The sequence below is a fragment of the Phlebotomus argentipes genome, unplaced genomic scaffold (assembly GCF_947086385.1).
Source record: "Phlebotomus argentipes unplaced genomic scaffold, Phlebotomus argentipes genome assembly scaffold_4, whole genome shotgun sequence".
Classification (NCBI taxonomy): domain Eukaryota; kingdom Metazoa; phylum Arthropoda; class Insecta; order Diptera; family Psychodidae; genus Phlebotomus; species Phlebotomus argentipes.
Genome location: NW_026776174.1, coordinates 5,688,362 through 5,709,344, shown reverse-complemented (window position 1 = coordinate 5,709,344; position 20,983 = coordinate 5,688,362). Strand labels below are relative to the sequence as shown.

The 20,983-nt window shown below is 42.2% G+C and overlaps 1 protein-coding gene across 1 annotated transcript; it reads right to left on the bottom strand.

Moving 5' to 3' along the window:
• Positions 1-3,854: 3,854 nt before the first annotated feature.
• On the bottom strand, positions 3,855-10,633 carry LOC132258371 (uncharacterized). Its single transcript, XM_059755679.1, has 2 exons — positions 9,722-10,633; positions 3,855-5,563 (listed from the first exon to the last, which is right to left on the bottom strand). The coding sequence occupies exons 1-2, from the start codon at positions 10,179-10,181 to the stop codon at positions 5,505-5,507; spliced, it is 519 nt and encodes a 172-aa protein (XP_059611662.1). The 5' UTR covers positions 10,182-10,633; the 3' UTR covers positions 3,855-5,504.
• Between the last annotated feature and the right edge of the window lie 10,350 nt (positions 10,634-20,983).

Below are 20,983 nucleotides of genomic sequence, written 5' to 3'. Positions count from 1 at the left end.
AACTCCTTCGAGCCATATTTTTGCCACCATCCACAAAATACCGACAGAGTCACTGGAAAATGCAAACAGTGGCGGAGATTATTTTAGACACATCGCAAGAAGGGTATTAAAGTAGCAGCATGTGTGCTCAAGAAGATCTGAGAAGGATCAACTGGAACAAATATCATCTAAATGTCTTAGATATGCAGAACAACGTTAATGTTATACTTACGTTTGAACGTGGTTCTGCCAATTTAGGAAAAGACATAAAGGAATACCACATTCTGGAGACTTCTGACGTCCTAGATTCAGATGAATCTAAATTGGTGTCAGTGAGTGTAATTCCGGACAGAGCAAAGCTACGTTCGTGCTGCCATTGAGGGGCAATGGAGGAGCAACGAGATTAATAAAACTCAAATTGAAATGGCTTCTGGGCTGACGGACTGGATCTCTCGCAGAGCATCTCGGATGGATTGAGGCCAGCCTGATCTCGCGTCGTGTTCTCCGCATGAAGTGGAGTGATAGTAATGCGGCGTGTGCAGTAGTTGAGCGTCCCTCCTTCTCCGCCATCCGGAGCTGATTAATGATTTTAATTTTTCCGCAAATTATCGTGAAGGCATCGCGGCTGGGACTTCTTGTTCCATATATGTAAATCACTATCGCAACACGCATTAATCCCGCCGGACAGAGGAGTGTTTTTCTGCTTGGCCTCATGTCTCAATTGGCATTTTTCATGCCTTATTTGTGAAAGACACCATCATTTCGCATTCATCATCTCTATTATGTGGTGCAGGCCAATTGTGACCATCGATGCCATTCTTGGGCATGCACTCAATGGGGCTTCATTGAAATCAAAGTGCGATTTCAAGGTATCTCATTGACGAACAGGACTGGCTTCATCCGCTGCTAAAAAGGGGCCTTCAATAGCACTTTTCATGTGTCTGTCACTCTTCCTGGAGTGATTATCTGCCCTGAAATTTGGCCACAGCGTCTTGGAGTGATGGATTAAACAGGTTTCCCCATAGTTCTGATTGAACCCAATCCTCTATGATCGAGAGAGTGAGATAGTGAAAAATCCCTGTTGCTCGCTGTAGGACTGTTTCTTTGAGTATTCATCGTGGCACACAACAAGTTCGTTGGCCGAGAACGTTGAACCACACAGAGAATTTCTATTGAGCTGTGTGGCTTTCTATGCGAACGAGAAACTGAGCATATCTATGCTCGCCACACAAAAATTATAATCCCACATCTCATGATTAGATTTCCTATTCTGTCGCTCGCCCTGGAATTGCGCGTCTGTCTTGCCGCTTGTAAATCACTTTTGCTCTGGCGAGTGAGGAAAATTTGAGCCATCCGACCCTGATTTGGGCCTCAGCCTAAACCATCTCCTGCTGAGAGCCTTGGCGATCAGAGGGGCTTAATTAAAAATTCATACAGTGTGTGACGCGATAGAATAAATAAGGGGTTCAGGCCAGTGTTTATCGATGGTGTTTGATTAAAGAAGAATCGAAGGAGAGAGGTTTTATGGAACATAAACAAGTCAATGGATGGTAGAAAATCCCCAAAAATCTCTGCTACTGTTTACGATACTCTGGGCAAAGAAGAGAGTGGCTTCGAGCACAAACCAATATTGTGTATCACTTTTGCTGTGTATCCACAAATATTGTGCTCTGCCAAGAGTGGGCTCTGCCCGCGGCGGGACGCGAGGGCATCACGATTGGTGGAAGGTGATAAAGAGTGGAGAGACAAACAACAACACGGGTAACAACTGGAGGAAAGTCACCTCCGCGGCCGCGGATGGCAGAAGATTGCTCGATGCCCGGTGGTAATTATCTCTTTGCGATCGCTGATCGAGGTGTTTGTCCCTTCTGCCCATGCCCGCCACTCTTGCCCAGTAGTTCTGGGCCCCAAACCGTTTCGGGGTGGATGCGCAGAGCGTGGCGAAGGAGTCACAGAGAGGCAAGAATAAATTGTAATAATAACAAAACGCCCCTGATCGCGCATTATAATTCCCCAATACCCCCGAGAGGTGGCAATAAAAAAGCAATCTTGCGCTGCTAAAAACTCTCCTTCGTCGTCGAAAAGTGCACGTGTTCAAAATCCAAAACGATCAAGGGTGCGTCAGGGCGTCGGTGGGGCCAGGAGACAAGGCAAGAGAGCAAAACAACGCAGATACACCAGCAACTTCCAATGGGTTTAGTGTATATGGAAGAGGAATACAAAGAAGGCAATAAGAAAATTTATATATAGGATGGGCGCAGAAGGAGAAGGAGAGAAAAAAAGGCACAGAATACCATGATAGGAGAAAAAAGAATTGAGAATCGTACAAAAAAACTGTCAATTTCCAGTTATATACCTTGGCTTGCCTCTTCTTTGACCATCTCCCAGCAAGAAACCGAGTGTTTTTCTCTCGATTGGCGTTGGATGAGGCAGCACAAGAGCAGAAAGAAGCGGAGTCACACAGCAGAGGGATGACAACTGCTCCAAATGGGGGTGGACATTCAAATCACGCCAGTTGTGCTTATTTGGCAAGATTGTTGCCAAGAAATTCGTGAATGATTTTTCTCAAAAGACTTCCAACAAAATAAATCGTTCAATTCGAAGTTATCATGTAACAGAAAATTATCTTAAGAGATCGGCATCGTTAAGTTTCCTGTCAACAAATAAGATCGTAAAACAATCTTAAGCTACACGTCAATGATTTTATCAAGTCCTAAATTCTAAAATCTGTGCTTCATAAACCTTGAACTTGTAAACTTATAAACATAAACCGGCAAAGCTATAAAGACTGTAAAGAAATTGTTGCAAAAAGCTTTGTTTTTTGAATAATTCACAAATACACAACACGTGCTATAAGAGAGATCTACAAGGTCTAGCATGCTAATAAAAATACTGTGGATAGATAAGCAAATAGTCATTCTGCGAGTGTAAACATAGCAGATATTATATTACCTGATATTGGCTCCCATTCTGCCGGCATTGTTATCATCACCTGTCGCGGGATTTCTCTCTACTCGCAATGGCGCAAGTCGGTCACTGAAGGAGAGCAGTTGCGCGCCCCTGGTTGAGAATCCACCACGCCAAACCACGCTACAATCTCCAAGATCCACTCTCGGGCGAGAGATGGATGGAGTCGTTTGTAGAGAACCAGTTTTCCTCTCCACTTCTTGTATCGCGAGTTGTTCGGGTGGAGAGACGCTGCCTCCAAGTTGGGTCCTTTTGTTTTGACTTGAAGCTCTTTTTCTGGCCATCTGACACACTCTTTTCAGCTCTCTTCTTTGGCCACGCCATTCGAGTGACGCGCTGGATGGAAATTTTGAGGAAAATTGCGAAATACAGCGCGCGCGCGCTTTTTGGCGCGCAAAATTCTACACTGCTAAAAATGGGATGTCCTTCGCCGTTGTGCTCATCTTCAGTCCTCCGCCTCTTCTGTGTTTGCTCAGGCTTTTTTTGCCCACCAACTTGTTTATGCTTCCACCGAATGTTTGTGTCAATTCCTCATTTATCTTCTCGCCCAATATTAATAATGCAATATCCTGCGCCCCCGGAGGTTGAGCGATTCACTTCATGAGCATGACTCTCAATTCTCCAGTGATTTGTTGATCGAACGAATCAGTCTCTTGTTGGATGTTCTGTGTAAACAAGCAGAAGAACCGAGACAGCGTCCAAATGACAATCACTTGGCTACGGTGTCTAACGTAAAATCTCATTTTCTTCCTCCACCTCACGACAAGCTTCTTCGCAGTGGTGCGGGTGAAAAAAAAGGTGAAAATAATTGAGCGATGAGGTAAGTCATTTGGAATAAGACACAAAGGTTCTTGAGAATGCCAGAAACCCTCGAGGAGACACACCAAAAAGATGGGTATTTTTTTCTGTAGCAACGTTTTATTGTTCATTCAAGTATATTATTTTAGTATGGACTGCGAACATTTGGAGTCCATAATCATTGAAATCTTTCCTGTTATCCTATACGAAAATTTGTATGACAATCTTAAATACCAAAAGGAAGAGATTTTATGCATATTTCCTGGGCATCTCTTCGCTATAAACATTATTTACAAATACTTGGGAGATACACATTTTTCCATTTTATATCTCTCCTTGCTTTCTATACAGTATGAAATTGAATTTTCATGTCAGTGTGTGTGTGTGTCTGTGGAAAAGGCACTTTTTCGCACAATTCTAATTGAAAATATTATAATGCAAAAATTCACACAAATACGCTGTGATAATAAATACAAAAAAAAATCTATTTTACATATTTCAATGTTGGGAGTGTGACCTAAACTTGTTTGCGGGGAAATGAACTGCGTTTGCAAACACACAAAATTATAGGGAGAGTTCTTGAGGGAGTGAAAATTGCAAGAAAATCCAGTTTTGATTCAGTTGACAATCGGCGCTAGAGAAAAAGTCGATATCACAATTCGAAGGATTTAAAAAATATTTTGATTATCTCAATAAGAGGGTAAAAAAATGCAATCAAAAAATTTTTTACGAGAATTTTGTACTGTTCAAAGAGTCGCTTAAGAAATTAATCCAATAAATTGATTTTTATGTTTTTTTTTAATGTATGAAAAAAGAGGGTCAAACAACACGTTGGAGAAAAAAAGGCAGTTCAATTTGAAGTTCTTGGGTGACCACGGTGGGAAATTCTCACATTTGTTACATTATTTATACAATTCTTGTTCTCTTAATTAATCAATGCCCACTCATAATGGGAGCCTTAGAGCTATGCTTTACTCCTTTCGCTGAGCTCCTCCATTAGTAAATATCAATTGAACTGGAATTTTGGATGTGATGACACGAAAACGATTGAGGTGGAATTTCTAACTTAAACACTTTTGTCACCTTTCGATATCACATTGCAATTGAGAAGGGTTTTTCGCTGTGTTGTCTTCTTTCTTCATTTTATGAGATAATTTTCACTGGGCAAAACGGGGACAAGGATGAAAATTTGGACTTGCGGTAAAATTATTAATTTCAAAATGTGATGCTGTAAAGACAGAGGCTGAAGAGTGAGGATCGCCAATTTTGGTCCCTATTACAAATATAATGTTTATTCTCTTCTCAGCGGAAAACTTCCTCAACCCTTCGAAAACCTCCGTCAAGAAGATTGATTGAAATTAGAATTGAGAACCGAAATGTTTTCTGGTATTTCTTCCTGAATTTCTCAGCTTCTGTGAGTGTCCTTAGAATATATCTCTCTCTCTCTTCTTTTCCATATATTATGTACTTTTTCATCAAGCAAAATTAAATAATTCCTAACAACTACACTCAAAATACGATAAATTAAAATCTTTCTCTTTACTAGTTTTTAAATATTTGAGATCATTACATTTATAAAAAGAATTAATAAATTACACTATCTCCACTTGTATTCTTCTCTCTTTTGCTCTCAAATAGTCAAATGAGTTGTTGCTGATTTATCTCCTCTTCGACAAAAGAATAGATTTTCGCGTTGTGAAAAGTGATTAAAGTGTTGCACGAAGCCCTCGAGGATAAACTCACACGGGATGATGTCTCTTCTAGTGCTTCTCCTTGGACTCTATGCTGGCTCTCGGCTTTTTCACTTCTCGCATGAAATCTGCAAAGACAAGAGTGGACAAAAACATGCCATTAGATCACCGGAAGAGTGTCAACAGTTGTGGTTTTTTGCCACGCCACAGTGTGTTCCAATTTAGTGGATTTGTACAACTCTTAGCATTGTTCTCATTCATCCGAGGAGCGCGCAAAGTTGTTTTTGCATCGTGCAAACAATGGCCCATGACAAGGACATTGAGGTCATTTTATTTGCTTAGGTGTTCCTCAAGCCATCAACTTGCCAAGTCAATGAATCAATTCACCGATTTCTGCGCTCAAAATCCCCATCGCGCTATCGCTGCACCGCGATAACGCCACATGCACTTACAATCAGTCATTTGAGACACACTCGCGCCGATTCATGGCCTTATGCAAATAAGAAACAGTTCATATGGTGTGCTTATGTATGAAAAAAAAGAACACTACCAATATTATTTCTCGCCTCAATCCCAATCGCAAATACGTTAACAAATCACTCTTTTGCTAAAAATAAACGAGAGTTTGTTACCTTTGTGATATCGTGAGTGCTGATATTTTGGGATTTTTCTACAACTGCTGTTTTCTTTCATAACGCGCGCTCTGTTGATTTTGATAAGGAGGCAAAACAGCTCTCATCGAAGCCATTCATGTTGACATTTTTAGCATATTTCACGCATGATTTGCGTTCAAAACACTCCCGAGATTTGACCCACTTTTCAGTTGAACTTTCACGAGAGGAATCCCATGAAAATTCTTCTCAGCCGTCTGACAATAGAACGGGGAAAAGAGTGTTTTATTGCAACTCCTTTTATGACCAAATGCGGGTCAAAATTTCGTTTGCACCATTGTCAATCGCACTCGAACATTTTATTGCAATTTTTTGTCAGCCTTTGTCATGGAATAGCGAGCACAAATCGCGATGATTCACCTCGAATCATCCAAAAATGTAGCACGCAGTATTTCAATTAGGAGGGCAATGTCGCCATTGAGCGCGCACTCTTTTTTTTATTAATTTCCCCGGCAACGCAGATGGGAGTAAAGGTCCCCTCGGCGAAAGTAGGGTCAGAGTTAGCGGGGTTATCGCTAAATAGGGAATTGTTGAAGGAAATCTCGCTGCCAGTATGGGAAAAACACAGATCGACGCTGAGCGGCTATAAAAGAGCCAAAAATGCTCTTTCTGTGTCTCTTTCTCGTAAAATCATAACTTTTAGTGTCTTGCAGTGTATATTGCCAGCATCTCACTGAAAATTTCAACTCAGACAAGAGTTGGATATTGGAAAAACATTAAAAATCCCTCGAGATGCACGAGAATCGTAAAAAAAATTGGGAAACCCGTCGGTGGGAACATTTTTATGAACAAAACAACTGGCAGACATAAATCGAAACCTCCATGTCTGCACTCAATGAGAACCATAATCATAAAAATTATCCTTATTTCCAACCATGCACACTGTCAATGCACTTTATTAACCAAATTGAGAAGGATGTCGCTCAAGAGCTCTCCATAGAACCTCATCAAGCATTTCCTCTCGTCTGTGATTTTCCCTCTCGCGCGCACCAACGGTCTCTAAGACGCGAGAATACCGTTAACTTTTCACCCATAACTTCGCCAACAAGTGACTAATTGTGCTGTGGACAGAGAGCCAGGAACGCGTGACATCACTCACAAACGCGCTGCCGAGACAGAGTTGCGACTCTCCAGATCGCAAATGAAAGGCAGCGAAGAGATTCTCCGAGTCTCTTATCTTGTGGCCATCTCAACTCGACGGTTAACCTTCTGTGTGTTCATTGAGGAAGTGTGCAAAATTGTGCGATGGCCAGAAACGGCGAGGGCTTGCTGTGAAAATGGTGTAACATTTCTCTCTTAACCTTCTTCACATTTTCTGTGGTTTCGCGATTTTTCCAGTGTTGAACCCGCTAAAATTGCCCCAAAGCGCGCTCGTGAGGAGGCAATTTAAATGAATTGTGACCCATTCATCGTCACTGATTAAGATTGTCCGATTTCTTGTGATAACCAGCAATTGAGACAGATTTGACTGCCGAGAGACACTCTGTGAATTAATTCAATCAAAATGGTTCGTGTCGCTTTTCAACTCCACACAACATTGTCGTTTAGATCAAATTGGCATTTCTGGCTGAAATATTTATTGCTCGCGCTTGTTCCAAGAGACACAGCTCCATCGCGAGTGACGAATTTATTGATTTCCATCATGCGAAATTGAGCGATAAGAAACCTTTCATCATCGCAATGTGTCTCAATTCGCAGACACCCACATGGGCAATCGACACGCCAGTAAATGCGCAAAATTACAACTTGTTTATTCCGCGAGCGTTTTTAATCCCAGCCATTCTTATCTAAGCGTTTTGTTGAGCGGAAAAAAGCACGTTTTACCCCCTTTCTTTTGAGGTCGTTCTGATACGTGGTATACAAGCTTTCCCATCGTCACAATTGTGAGCTGATGAAAAATTCAATATTTAACTTTGCGTTAATTGGGAACTCTTCAGCCTCACTTCACTGTCCGGCGATATCGAGTTCTCTCTGTCCCTAAAAACGGCCCACACTCGGCTCGCTTCCCATATGTCACTGCATTGTCGTAGTAATTCAACACGAAAGAGCACATGCCCTTATCGAATTTAACATGCAATTCCTCATAATGCCTCCCATCATCCCAGACAGATCCTATTTCGCCCTCACTTTGGAGACAAATTGTGTCTCTTTAGCGCATCACACGCCTTTTGTTCTTGCACGATAAACGACCATTTAGCATCATTTACGCGAGCCATGGGAACATTTGGGCCTAGTCTTGCGGAAAATGACTGAATTCTCATGTAACATGGCTGGGAGCGGAGGAAGAGCAACTCATTTTTCGGTTATTACAGCAAAAAAAAGGCAGCAGGGAAAAAACAACATTGCATCCGCAACGATCAATTGAATGCGCGTTCCATATCACTGAGCCTTGGGAGAATATTGATAAAGGGGCCAAATCTCAACAAGTGGAACGAACTGAACTGAAAAGAGTGCATCAATGGACAGTCGATTAATCACGGCAAATCTGTGACGCATCCACATGGATTTCGCGCCAAAATCCTATTCGTCACCCAGCGACGAAGCCGCGGAAAAGAGACCACCATGAGACTCTTATGTAAATACATGAGATGCGAAGTCTGTGTCCTTGTGGCAACTTATCTCTCTCTCTATGGCATCAAGAAACGCGTGCCAATTGCGACTGGTGCAAAATGTTAATATCTTTTTTACTCCCTCAGAGTCGCGAGACGTGAGCGTGGAGACTGCATTGCCTTGGCATGACGAGCGTGGGAGTTTTGGCGGGAAAACCCACAAAGCCATCTTCTGATCTATTTTTCCCCAATTGCGTCACATCATGTGATCATTCCCCTCGTCGAGCATCAACTGAATCACCTCAGATGACACAAAAATGCGTCTTAGTGGGTGAAAATCCCCCAAAATGCATCATATGGACAAACACCATGTGCCGACAAACGAGTTTGCGCCTCAACACATTGCCAAAAATCTTGAGAAGTTGATGAGTGTTGCGAAAAGACGTTTTTTTTCTCGTTGCTATTCAGCCTAGAGCAACCAATACTGCCACAGATTTTGCAGGAGGGAATTTTTGGCGCGAACCGCACCACAGATTTGATTTATTTTATTTTTGGCCAAAAAACATGGTCGAGAGATAGCAAACAGGCCACAGGCCGACACAAACACACTTCAAATGATTTCTCGGGTTCACGTTTTGTGAGATTTTTGCAGATTATTTGGTGTGTGTCGCAGAAATGGCGGGAATTTATTTTTAGGCGACACTGCAACGCGTTTTTCGAGCGTCGCCGCTTTTCCGCGGGAAAATTCTCTTCCTCACGGTTGGGGGTGAAAAACGTGCCCATTGAGTGCTGAAGGAAAGGTTTAACGGGTCTCTTATTGTCTGTCGGGCAGGTTTGAGGGTTGATTGCAAGGGTTGGTGATATTATAGCTCTGAAATGCTTTTCTTTCGGACATCAAATGAAGAAAAAAGCGAGAGAGACGCACTATTAGTGAGTTACGTAACTACACCACTCTATGGAAATGTATTCGAAAGGGGCATTCATAATGGAGAGAAAGTGTCGTCATTCAACTGTTCTTTGGACAATCGCGTATAATTTTTTAGTGGCTAAATCGCAGCGAAATTACCTGTGATGTGTGTCTGCTTGGTGGCTCGATCGTAAGGTTTCACACGGTGACTCTTCTCTGCGTTTGGCGGATTTCTTGCACTGCCACCATTGCACGTGTCCTCCTGCTTGGTCACTGTATCCCTGACTTCGCCAGGACACTCCTGAGTGCGTCCTGCGTCCTCCTGCAGACGCTCAGTCGTGCCGGGCGTCTCAGAATTCTCCTGCACCGGTTGATCGGTGCCAATGTCAAATCCAATGCGAGTAATGTACTCCGTGCGGATCCGCTCGAAGATCGCCTGGCTCTGCTCCTTGGCTATTTTCAGATTTTCTCCGGGCTTCGCCTTGCCAAAGAGACAACGTCGAGTGCTGGACCGCGGCTGCAGCACTTGATTCGTGTCCGCGACACTGATATCACTCCTGTTGTGCGGATTTCTCCGCACAATTGTCGGCTGTGCCGTTTGGATCTTGCTCACAGTCATGATGCCTCTCGAAACTATTCTTGAGATCAATCGTACAGTTGGATTTAAGGTGTGGCCCAAAAAACGCCAAGATTTTCCTTCAGTCTCTGTTGAAATTCCTCCTCACGGCACACTTTCACTTCAGCACGTCAGCTCGTTAAATGTACACCACAGATCAACTTCCGTTCTGGGAAAAACTGCACCGCACACAAACTACAGAAGCCACTGAAAATGTCGCTTGGAAATCTCTCGACTTTTCTCCGCTATTTACCACACTTTTCACACATTAATTGCGCCGCCACGAAAACACCTCCAAAGACTGTCTCTCTCTCTCTCTCTTGAGCAACTCCCGACACTGCGAGAAAACCTTCCTTTCTCTCTGAGCTTCACACTGCGAATGAATTTACGTCCCAAGTACAGACCTCGGTTCGCGCCGCACAGCCGCGATTGCGACCGACTTGTGGCTGTATTCACCAACACTGCGCCGAGTTTCACTGCTTCTCGTGCTCTTCAATGAGGATCAACACCGAATTATAATTCTCTGATTTCCAGAAAATCACTGTGTGCGTGCGATGCTTCATTATATCATGTCGAAGTGTTGGTGCGGCGAAAGAATAAGAAATATATTTTATCTCAAACGCGGCTCATTGTGGAGCATTGAGTCGCGTTGGTCACACAAACACACACGTGAAATATCTCTGGGATGGGAAACCTTTTAAATGAATAGATCTTTATAAATTTCACATGAATTTGTAATCCAAATTGAAGATTTGCTGTTTTTACTCGATTGCGTCTAAAACATTCATGAAAAAGATCGAAAATTGATCAATTGATAAAGACAACAGGGAAAGATTTTTTTGTGAAAATGAAAAATGGTTTTTTTTTGCCTAAAAAATCAGAAAGACATCAAAATTGTGCAATCAAGAGAGAATCCAGAAACAGAAATTTCATATCATGAGAGAAATTCGAGGTCTCTTAAGTCACAGTAAAAGCAGTAATATAAAATCATAGACACTTTTCCCATTTTCCAGCCATTTTCTAACAATCTTTATCTTCATTAATTGTGTATTTGTCGTCGTAATTGTGGAAAGATTCTGTCTATAAAGCAATTCATTCTCTCACTTATAGTCATCAAAACGCTGAATTCCTAAACACACAATGTGTCTATAAATACAGAGTGAATAAAATGTGGTATCTAATTGACCCAATTCCGCTCTAAGACTTTTTACAGCGTCGTTCTGCGCAAAATGCCAAAGATCACCTTCAGAAGCTCTAATGGGAGATACACATGGACGAGAAAAAAGCAGCCATCTAACTATTTACTACACAAATGTTTAAAATTCACTCCTCATTCTTCGTGTGCGCAGAAGTGCTCTCAATAAAGTGACGAGTTAGTAGAATTCGCTGAAGCTTTCGTGGAAATCACGTGATTTTTTTTTCTAGGAAAATTTTTCACAAATTCTCCAGAGAGTCAAAGTGTCTCAAGAGAGCCTTTCTGCGTCTCTAGAATGCACGTGTTGATTTTGCTCCCCTCGCAATTTTGTTTACTTTGGACGCGATATCTGATAAAAAGATGCCATTGTGCCAAGTGACATATTGAGGAGTTTAGAAAGCAAAAAAAAAGAAACCTTGAGCAAATATCAAATGTGGGTTTTGATGGTAGGGAAAAAAGTTGCATAAAATGATCGAGTTGGAAAATGTTTAGTGTTGAGTTTCGAGGCTCAAAGATGGATGCGTCTGTGACATGAGATGAAAGATAAATGGCCATTTGTGCGTCATATCGAATTACGCCTTGTTTATCCATATTTCGAGGGGTATTTTTCTTTCAGTCTAATCAGCAGAAAAGACACTGTATGGGCACTTTTCTTGCGAGGATTGTAAGAGTGCGCAGGAGTTTTTGGCGCGAAAAATGTGAGCTTCTTGAGGTGAATTCGAGGAAGAAACGTGCCGGCTGTCGGATACACTTGAGCATCTATTATTGACCATGGCGAGAAATGGCAGAAGTCTCCTCTATAAATTACCTGCGAAGACATCTGGTTCTTGGAGAAACACCCCACGACTATGCAAAATTGAGCTGGAGAATAGTTATATTTCTCCCATTCATCCATTGTACCTCAAATTTCTATGACTCCCACACATGTTCTGTGCATCTCCTGGCACATTTTGAGCATGGCCTCAATAAAAAACCGACCCATCCAGAGAGGGTGTCCCTCATGATTGAGGATCAATCTGCCTGCGCCAGGGACTCTCACATGATATCCACTACGATCCCAACTCTGAAACCCGGCCATTTGTCCTGCATATTGAGCCCGTTTTGAGGCATTCTGCCGAAAGAGAGAATCACACAGAAATGCGTGATATTTATTATTTGGGACGATGCAGTCGGTCTCAATTTTTGAGCAGATGTTTTTCTCAGTAACAACCACCGTCTGGCTCAATACTTTGAGCCATACATGGACTCCATCCTCATCCTTATTTACCATCCGCCCAGAGAAAATCGACCGCGAAACTGCCAATACACCGAAATACATCTGTTGGACGTTACCATCCATGTAATTACACTGCCGAAAAGTGATCTTGAGCAAAACTGTTCTACGAAATGGGATTTCCTCAAATCCTAATCCACCTTTTCTGCGGCTCAACAGGTAATTTGTGTAACTTCTCACCCTCATTCTGCGCAAATACATCCCAAAGAAATCCCTCCGTCCCTCGATCGACAAGTCCCTTTGTCACACAATGCCTCAAAATTTTCTCCCTACGTCTCTCATCCCAACAAGTACATAGAGTTTTCGCGCCAAAACAGCATTTGCACCTTGCCACCGAGGCTTCAGGTAAATGTGCATCTTTTTTGAGCTATATATGGCTCAACACATTTACATGGCATTTGTGCGCACTCTTCCTCTTCCCGCCATTCTTGCGTGATGCTCAAACTTTTCTTGAGGCAAAATCGAGAGTGGATGAGGCAAAAAATTGCGCGCCAAGATTTTGAGGCAGTTGCCAACCACCTGTCGAGCCTCACCTTTTGCCTCTCCGGCTCAAGAAATTGCAGCAAACGACTCAAGATGAATTTCCTGGGAGGTACACTCGAAAAAGTCTGCATATGGAATGACTCAGCGCAAAATACAGTGTGAAAGATTCAAAAATGAGCTGATTCTGAAGCTCTGAAGATTTTCACGTTCCTTAAATCATGGTTATAACCATAAATAGATAAATTTATCGCAATTAAATACAAAAATACAAACCAATTTTCTGCGTGGCTAAACTGTGGGTTGATAGATTTCATACAAATTTAGCACTGATTCCTTATCTATTTGCAAGGTAGTAAAAACGTGTGTTGATGTCTAATAAAATGGTATCTAATCTAGAGATAATGAGATGAATGAATTCAAGATGCGATTCATAATTGCGCTGCTCTAATGAATGATGGAAATGCTAACTTTGTGACGACAGGATGTGATTGTCTCGACAAGAGCCAGAAATAGAAGTGATGAAAATGGCGAAAAACACACGATTTCGTGGGACAAATGAATCATGACAGTGTGGATCGTGAGATAAAGTGGCGAATCGTCTGCAGGAAATGCAACATTACTCGTGAAAGTCCCAAAATAGATTCTCCATTGCTGTGGTATGAATTAAAAGACCGTTAAAGAGACTCGAGATGTGTCTTGAGATGGTGCTTTTAAACTCCCCCTCGTCTTGAATGCACCCTCGTGCCTGCGCCTTTTAAAGCATTCAGGACGTGCGCAAAAGGTGCACTCATGCGAACAGCTGTCCTCACAGGACACTATCAAACAATTCCCCTTGTGAACAAGGCCGAAATCTCTCTTGTCGGCAAACTGATTCGGCCGTATATATTTGTCGTGATGTCGAAATCCCTCCCGCTCATCCCGACAATGTTTTTCCAAACGTGCAGCTGCTGCTTTTCCTCCCAGGAACATTCTGAGAAACAGCACTTTGTCGCGATCTTGAGGTTTTCCATGTTCCGCGAGAGCAAACAGACATGCCTTGTTCCCCTCGAGGCGAGAAAATCACCTTAATAACCGATAAAATGACGTGAATAATAATTTCTCGGTCCTTCCCAAATGCCTAAATTGGTGTCTCTAATTTGAAGATGAATTGATTATTTTATTAAGACGCCCAAAGGGACACGCTCGAGTCGCCAGCAGGAATTATTCTTGCATGGTTCTATTGGGCAAAAAACAAGTGTCGCCCAACAAGAAAAACGAGCCTCTTTCTCACTGTCTATCGAAGCGAAACTGTTTTCTGTATTGTGGTACATTTTTTTTCACCAGCCACAAAACGACACAAGAGAACGCCTTTCTGAACGAGGTGAAAGAGGAAAAATCTCAGACGAAATTCCCCAACGCTCATTACAGTCACGGTGGATGATTCTCTGTCTCATAATTGCATATTCAGTGGATTTATGGAAGTTGGAAGGCTGAATCACTGCGTCTGGACTGATACTCCCACGCATTTTTTAATAATTATAACTCGCCCTTCGAGCGTAATTAATTTCAACGGTTGTCGATAGATCTTCAAGTCTAGACAGTGAGGTTTGTAGGTCAATTGCGTTGCTTAACTATATTAAAAAAAAAACTGATTAACCAGAAACTCTTAACTTTGTTGATTTTCTATTCATGATTCTTTCAAAAATGCCTTTTCAGTAGCTTCGAATCGCAGTGCATTAAGATCACTCTTTGTTCATAAATCCAAACCGCCACTCAAATCCATTTTAATGATCGAAATGGTGCCAACACTTCTGGAGAAATGCGTTCCCCGGGAAACATCACCAAAAATAGTTCTTCTTCTTAGTCTTGCCAGTCACTCAAGGGTGAAGCTGAAATTGTCTCTCTGTCACTCCCAAAATAGGAGCGGAAGGTTCAATCATTTCGGCGACAGACGGAAAAATGCTGGAACATGTCAAATATTATTTCTTCAATTTATTTGGTAAAGTTACATTTTTCCAACTCGTTCCAAACCCGTGCACTCGCAATCGCAGTGAACAGTGAATGTGAGCTGCTCTCACCACGGAACCATATCGTGCAGACACGAGTGAGTTGGTGGACGATGACACTCTTGGGCAGCGCAATTGATTCAGTGCCGGGCCATTATCGACTTCCGCCTCGCAAGAAGGTAACGTTCTTTGGAATCGGACATTCCTGACGGTGTTGGCGTCACATTTATCTGACCAGAGACTCCAGCCTTGGAATTGTTTCTCTCCTGTCCAATTTATGGCATTTGCCTCATTTTACGCATAGGCAAAAAATCACTGTTTATTCTCTTCGTAAATCTCCAAAGTGACGGTTTTATTTGATGCTTTTTACGCACTTTTATTAATAAGAATTTATAAAGTATTTCTGTGTGGCCGATTGATTGATTAACTAATAGAATTTGTGGTATTAAATTTATTCAAATGCATGCTTTTAAGCAATATCACTGTATTGTTGGTTGTGTTGATTCTACAATTTTGGTTGCTTTGCAGGGATTTCAGAGAGAATTATGCAAAATTACATCTTTGGCAGCCACTTGAAGAATTTCTACCGAAATACAATAGCGAAGAAGAGAGCAGTGAAATTTCCCTGACTTTCTTAGGCCACTTAATATCCGCTCTATTCTGCGCTTTCCCGATGAAGAGGCGGAAATGTTCTCGTCAGTGTCGGTAAAAATTGTTTGAAGAGCCGCGCTGAGAGATGAAAAGGGCCAACTCACAAAATAATACACTTAATTGTTGCCTCACATTCGGACGTCATTGATCTTCAGCACTGTGATGATCATCACAAGAGGCCGTGTTTGCTCGAGCACACTCTCTTCCCTGGAGACTGTGAGGAAGGATCCTCGGCGCAGATTTGAGGAAGTGGAGGCGTGCAGTAAAGCGGGATAATAGCTCCAGCACTCACACAATGTATCTCTTTGTTTTTCACTGGAACTCCATCACCTTTTTTGTGAGGCCACTTCGTGGACCGCGATGGGCGTGTTTCGTGTGAGCAAACATTAAATATTGAATAAAAATATTCACTTTTTCCATCTCATCGATTCCCCAAAGACAAATAGCTTGTGTCTTTCGATGATGGTTTTTATTTTCCTTGTCACATGAGCTGCATTTGATCTCTCTTCCAGTCTTTCACCTTGACTTTCAAACAAAGCCACACACGCAATTGACCGTCTGGAGCTGAAATGCTCAGCAGAGAAAGGAAACGAGGTCATATTCCTCCAGACAGAGTGAAGGCGAGAGTTTTCCTCAAAACAGTGGCTCGGTTTTTTTTTCATTTAGGGAAAAGCAAGAGTTGAATTTTATCTCGGTGAAGTGTTGGAGCCAAGATGGTAAATATAATTTCATTTAATTTACACTACAAGCACTGGACTAAATATTAGTTCCACCGCAGAATGCTAAGATGTTCAGCAAACAGAAATCCATTTAATAATAAACTTAAACATTATGATCGACAAACAAAGATGGTAATTGTTGCTGCTGCTACCGTATCTGCGTGAGATGCACGATGATGGATAAACAAGAGTGCATTTTTTCACCCGAGTCCATTGTCGTGCTAGGAAAATAACTCTTCCTTTGTGGAATTTTTGGTAGAAGTGACTGAAAAAGCAGAAATTTGAGAATTCTTGCTCTTGAAATGAGCAAAGAAAAAATCCCCCATCAAGAGATCATGTCCATCTGGCACGTAATTGTCCCACAAAGTGATGTTTATTGATGATTCATGTGTTATAAACAACATAGAAATGTAATACGATTTTAATTCTACGTTCTACACTCAGTAATTTGATATGATTATCTCGCGAATGAGTTAATATTGAGCGCTGGCGCAAAAAGCCTAAACAGCCGCCAAATCAATACCTCGGCGGACTCGAATTCTCATCGTGGAGAACACCACGAAGCCCAGCAGGAGGATCACGGCCATGATGGCCGATAGTGCGGTGGTGAGAACAACTGTCGAGGACTCGCTGGGTGTGCGATCGAGCGGGAGACTCTCCTCGTGGCCCAGGGGAGAATCATCGAGGCCAAATCCCACCACATCTCGAGTGTTCTTCGTCGGAGCAGGAGACCTATCCGTAGTAAGAGGCGCCTCAGTTGTCTCCACAGCGTCATGAAATGCCTCCACAGTCTTCTTGGTGTCCATCACGATGTCCACAGCGTCCACCACCGTCTGCAGAGTGTCTTCAACCACGTCGTCATTCAAGCTTCTTCCCTCAGTGACAGGAATGACTTCAGTTGTGGTGTCTTCGGGAAGAATCTCCCTGGAAACGCCTTGCTTCTTCCGCACAGAGTGATTGTCCATTACGGGTTTGTTCTCCTCTTCCAGTGCTGAAATCTCCTCAGGACTTTGACTCACAATCATCCTCTGGCTAATATCCAGGGATCGAGATTTTGACTCCTTCTTCGCAAGCTCCTGGACATCCTGGATAGAGTCCGTTGGTCCCTGCGTCATGGGATGACTCAAGAGATCATAGAGATCACCTTTCGTCAGAGTTTCTCCCTCAATATTTAATGATGTCGTTGTAGAACTCTCTGAAGCCTCTGAAGTGCTGGATTTTGATGCTTTTTCGTGAGATTCTTCTGAAGATGACGATGAAGATGACTTTGCAGAATCCTTCTCGAGATCCTTCTTCAAGAGTTTGACTTTCTTCTCAAATTCATTGCTAGTGGTCACCATTTCAGCCTCTGTAGCAGCATCAAATTCAGTCACTCTCGGGAAATCTGTGGCGAAATTCTCTCCCAGAATTTCATTTTCTGCAATATGTTTTCGTGGATCAATCTTGTCCTCATTAGCAGTGTCTGGATTCAGAGTTGTTACTTCAGGCATCAAAATTTCCTCCTCAAATTCATTTTCAGCCAAAACATGATGTCCTTCCGCATCAATATTCACTCTCAAAGTAGTTTCTGTCAGAAAAAATAATAAAATGGATTAAGTTCACCATTTAAGGGACTCTTAAGTTGATTTTACTCACCTTCTTGATATGAAACTGTCGTGAATTCATAAGGAGTTTCTGTATATTCTTCTTTAAACCTCTCTTTATCGGTATTCTGATGAATAACCATAACTTCCTTATCTTCCGATACGATTTCATTTTCCTGAGATGAAATGTAGAAATTTCCTGCACTTTCCGTTGTAGTTTCAACCAAGATCTCTTCAGAAACCGTTGTCACATCAAGAGCAGCATCAGTCGAGACAATCTCTCTCTTGTCAGTTTCTCCTTCTGTGACATCCTTCGGCGGCTCCTCAGTGAGGAATTCCTGCAGATCAGCTGCCATCTGCGGCTCAGCACTTTCCAATTCCTTCGCCAACTCGAGTCGCGTCTCCGGATCCGCGATTGTCTGGATGAATTCTACCACAGGAGACTCACTCTCCGGGTGATTCACCTCATCAGTCGCTTGGTGCTGAATTGTGGGAATAACATCATTCTCGAGATCATTGTGTGCATCAATTTGTCGCTTCACGGGCATTTCTTCGCCACTTTCTGGCTCTGGGCCAAATGATCGCATACTAGGCATAAGATAAGATGCGAGGCTGCTGAAAAATTGCGAATCCACGCTTCTCGTGTGACGATCCGATGGATAATCCACATAGAAGTCATCAGTCTGAGCCACGATCTTGTTCTTGATCTTGCTGATCGGCGGATAAGTCGTTGTGGAAGTGGGCAAAAAGTATTGAAAGTAAACCTTCTTCTCCTTCTCAAGTTGATTGTCTCTCATGGTCTCGAGAACGTGTTCCATCAGAGTCTCATGGGAATTCATAGGCTCTTCATACACCTTCTCCGTAACTTTTGCTGTATTCCTTCTGCTTGGCCAAATGATCCTTTGCAAATTCCTCAGCTTCTTCGATTTCAAGTTCTCTTTCAAACCACTGAGAAGATTCACTTGCTGAGACGCTTCTTCAGCGATGTCGTAAATTCTCTCGTTGATATCATAGATCTGCTTGTCCTCGAGAGTCCTTTTCTTCCTCTCCACAGACTGATAATTCTCAACGTCCTCCCCAGGCTTGGGTGCATTATCAACAGCCAAATCCTTCTGCAATTCACCGAGGATTTTCTCAATGCTCACAATCACCTTGTCGATGTCCTCCAAAACTCCTACTATCTTCCCATCATTCTGGTACTCCTCCTCGCCAATCTCCCCGACATTCTGTGGCGGATACTGAGCGTCATAAGCCTTGAACAAATCCTCCAGATCAGCCGTCGTCAGAGTGGCGAGATCTTCACTGCTTGTTGTCGTGGGAATGTTCGTTTCGAGCGCACTCTTTTGAACTGCAAAGACAAGAAATCGCCCAACGTTAGGCACAAGACGCTCAACAATTCTCATGCCCTTTCTCGGAATTCAGAGTTGAAATGTGTATTGATGATTTGTGGTGTCTTTTGAAAATCCCAGTAAAGTGATTCCTCTAATTCAACTGTTTGCTTAGGATGCATTCACCCTTGCTGTATTTATTTCCACTATTTTACCAAATGATTGATCGCAGAACTTATCAAACATTTGCAAGAGTTCATGGAAAAATTCCTTTTATTACTGAAACCAGGACTGAGGCCTTGAAATTCTGACATGGGAAATTCCCAACGATTTACGATGGTTTTGGAAATGCTTTTTAAACGTTATTTAATTGCTTTTCAGAGGACAGTTTGATTTTTAGGGCACAAGAACCAACCCTCGCATTTCTGACTAAATAAACATGTTCCAGAGACATAAACATATGTCGGGAAGGCAAATCAACCACATTTCAACAAAGAATCCTTCATGAAAGGCTGTACAAAGGAATATAGAAAAAAAACTTACCAAAGTATATCAGAATGATCGCTAAAAGCGATAAATTCTGCACAAGAGACATTTTTTCACTCTCCTTTGCAAACAAACTCTGAATTAGTGAACTCTGTTTGCGAAAAAATCACTCAAACTCCTCGAAACGATAAAAAAAACAAAGTCAAGCGATGCCTTCTGGTCTGCCAGGAATTCTTGCATGTGAAGGGATCGAGAGGCGGCACAAAACTGAGCCCAGCTGACTCAAGAGTGAGGCGAAGAAGTTGCCAAAAAGTCCCTTTTGCCACACAGAGTCACTGGTCTCAGGTCAGAAAGGCACTGAATGCAGTTATGAGCACTCACACACCAATAATAATCATCACATGGGCTCGAAGTCCCCTTAGAAAATGGATCGGCGTCTGTCCTAATTACTTATCACTTCCCCTCCCTTAATTGTCCCAGATGGAATCCTGATGGCGCGTCGTCAATCCCGCGATCGCATTTATTCCACTGCTCTTTGGGGGATCATAAAATCATAAAGAGGGGCGTTTTTCTGTGTTACGTGACAAAAAGTCACTTCCTCAATATCCTCTGAGGGACAATATCTCACGATAGGAGAAAATTAAGGTGCTGCTATTGTGAAAATTTCACTTCAAACAGAAAAAGAACTAATATAAACCATGTGAGGTGACTTCAAGGAGCAATAATGTAATGTATTATTAAATTTAAAACGAGGTTTAAAATTACAATCAGCGTCGATTTATTATGAGAAATCGATGGGCATCAAATTAATCAATCAATTAGTCAACAATGAGTAAATTGATAAGCGAATTCACTAGCAAATTGAGTGACAAATTGAGCTACAATCGATTGATAGCCAATAAAGTAAGCTTTTAGTGCCTGTGTACGTTAAATTTATTTGCCCCTTGAGCAGATTCATCGAAAAATTTCATGGTAATTCAGAAACAATTAGAAGCTTAATGCCTTTAAAACGATCGTCACTTTGTCAGGTCAGGAATTTCTGCAGAACATTTTTTTTCTCCCCGAAGATCTTATCAGCTTGAGGCTTTTTCTACTTCCTCAA

Excerpts from the sequence above, each read along its gene's own strand:
- LOC132258371 (XM_059755679.1), bottom strand. The coding sequence starts at position 10,181 with ATGACTGTGAGCAAGATCCAAACGGCACAGCCGACAATTGTGCGGAGA. Across the intron at positions 5,564-9,721 it reads CAAGCAGACACACATCACAG|ATTTCATGCGAGAAGTGAAA; the intron begins GTAATTTCGCTG and ends TTGTCTTTGCAG.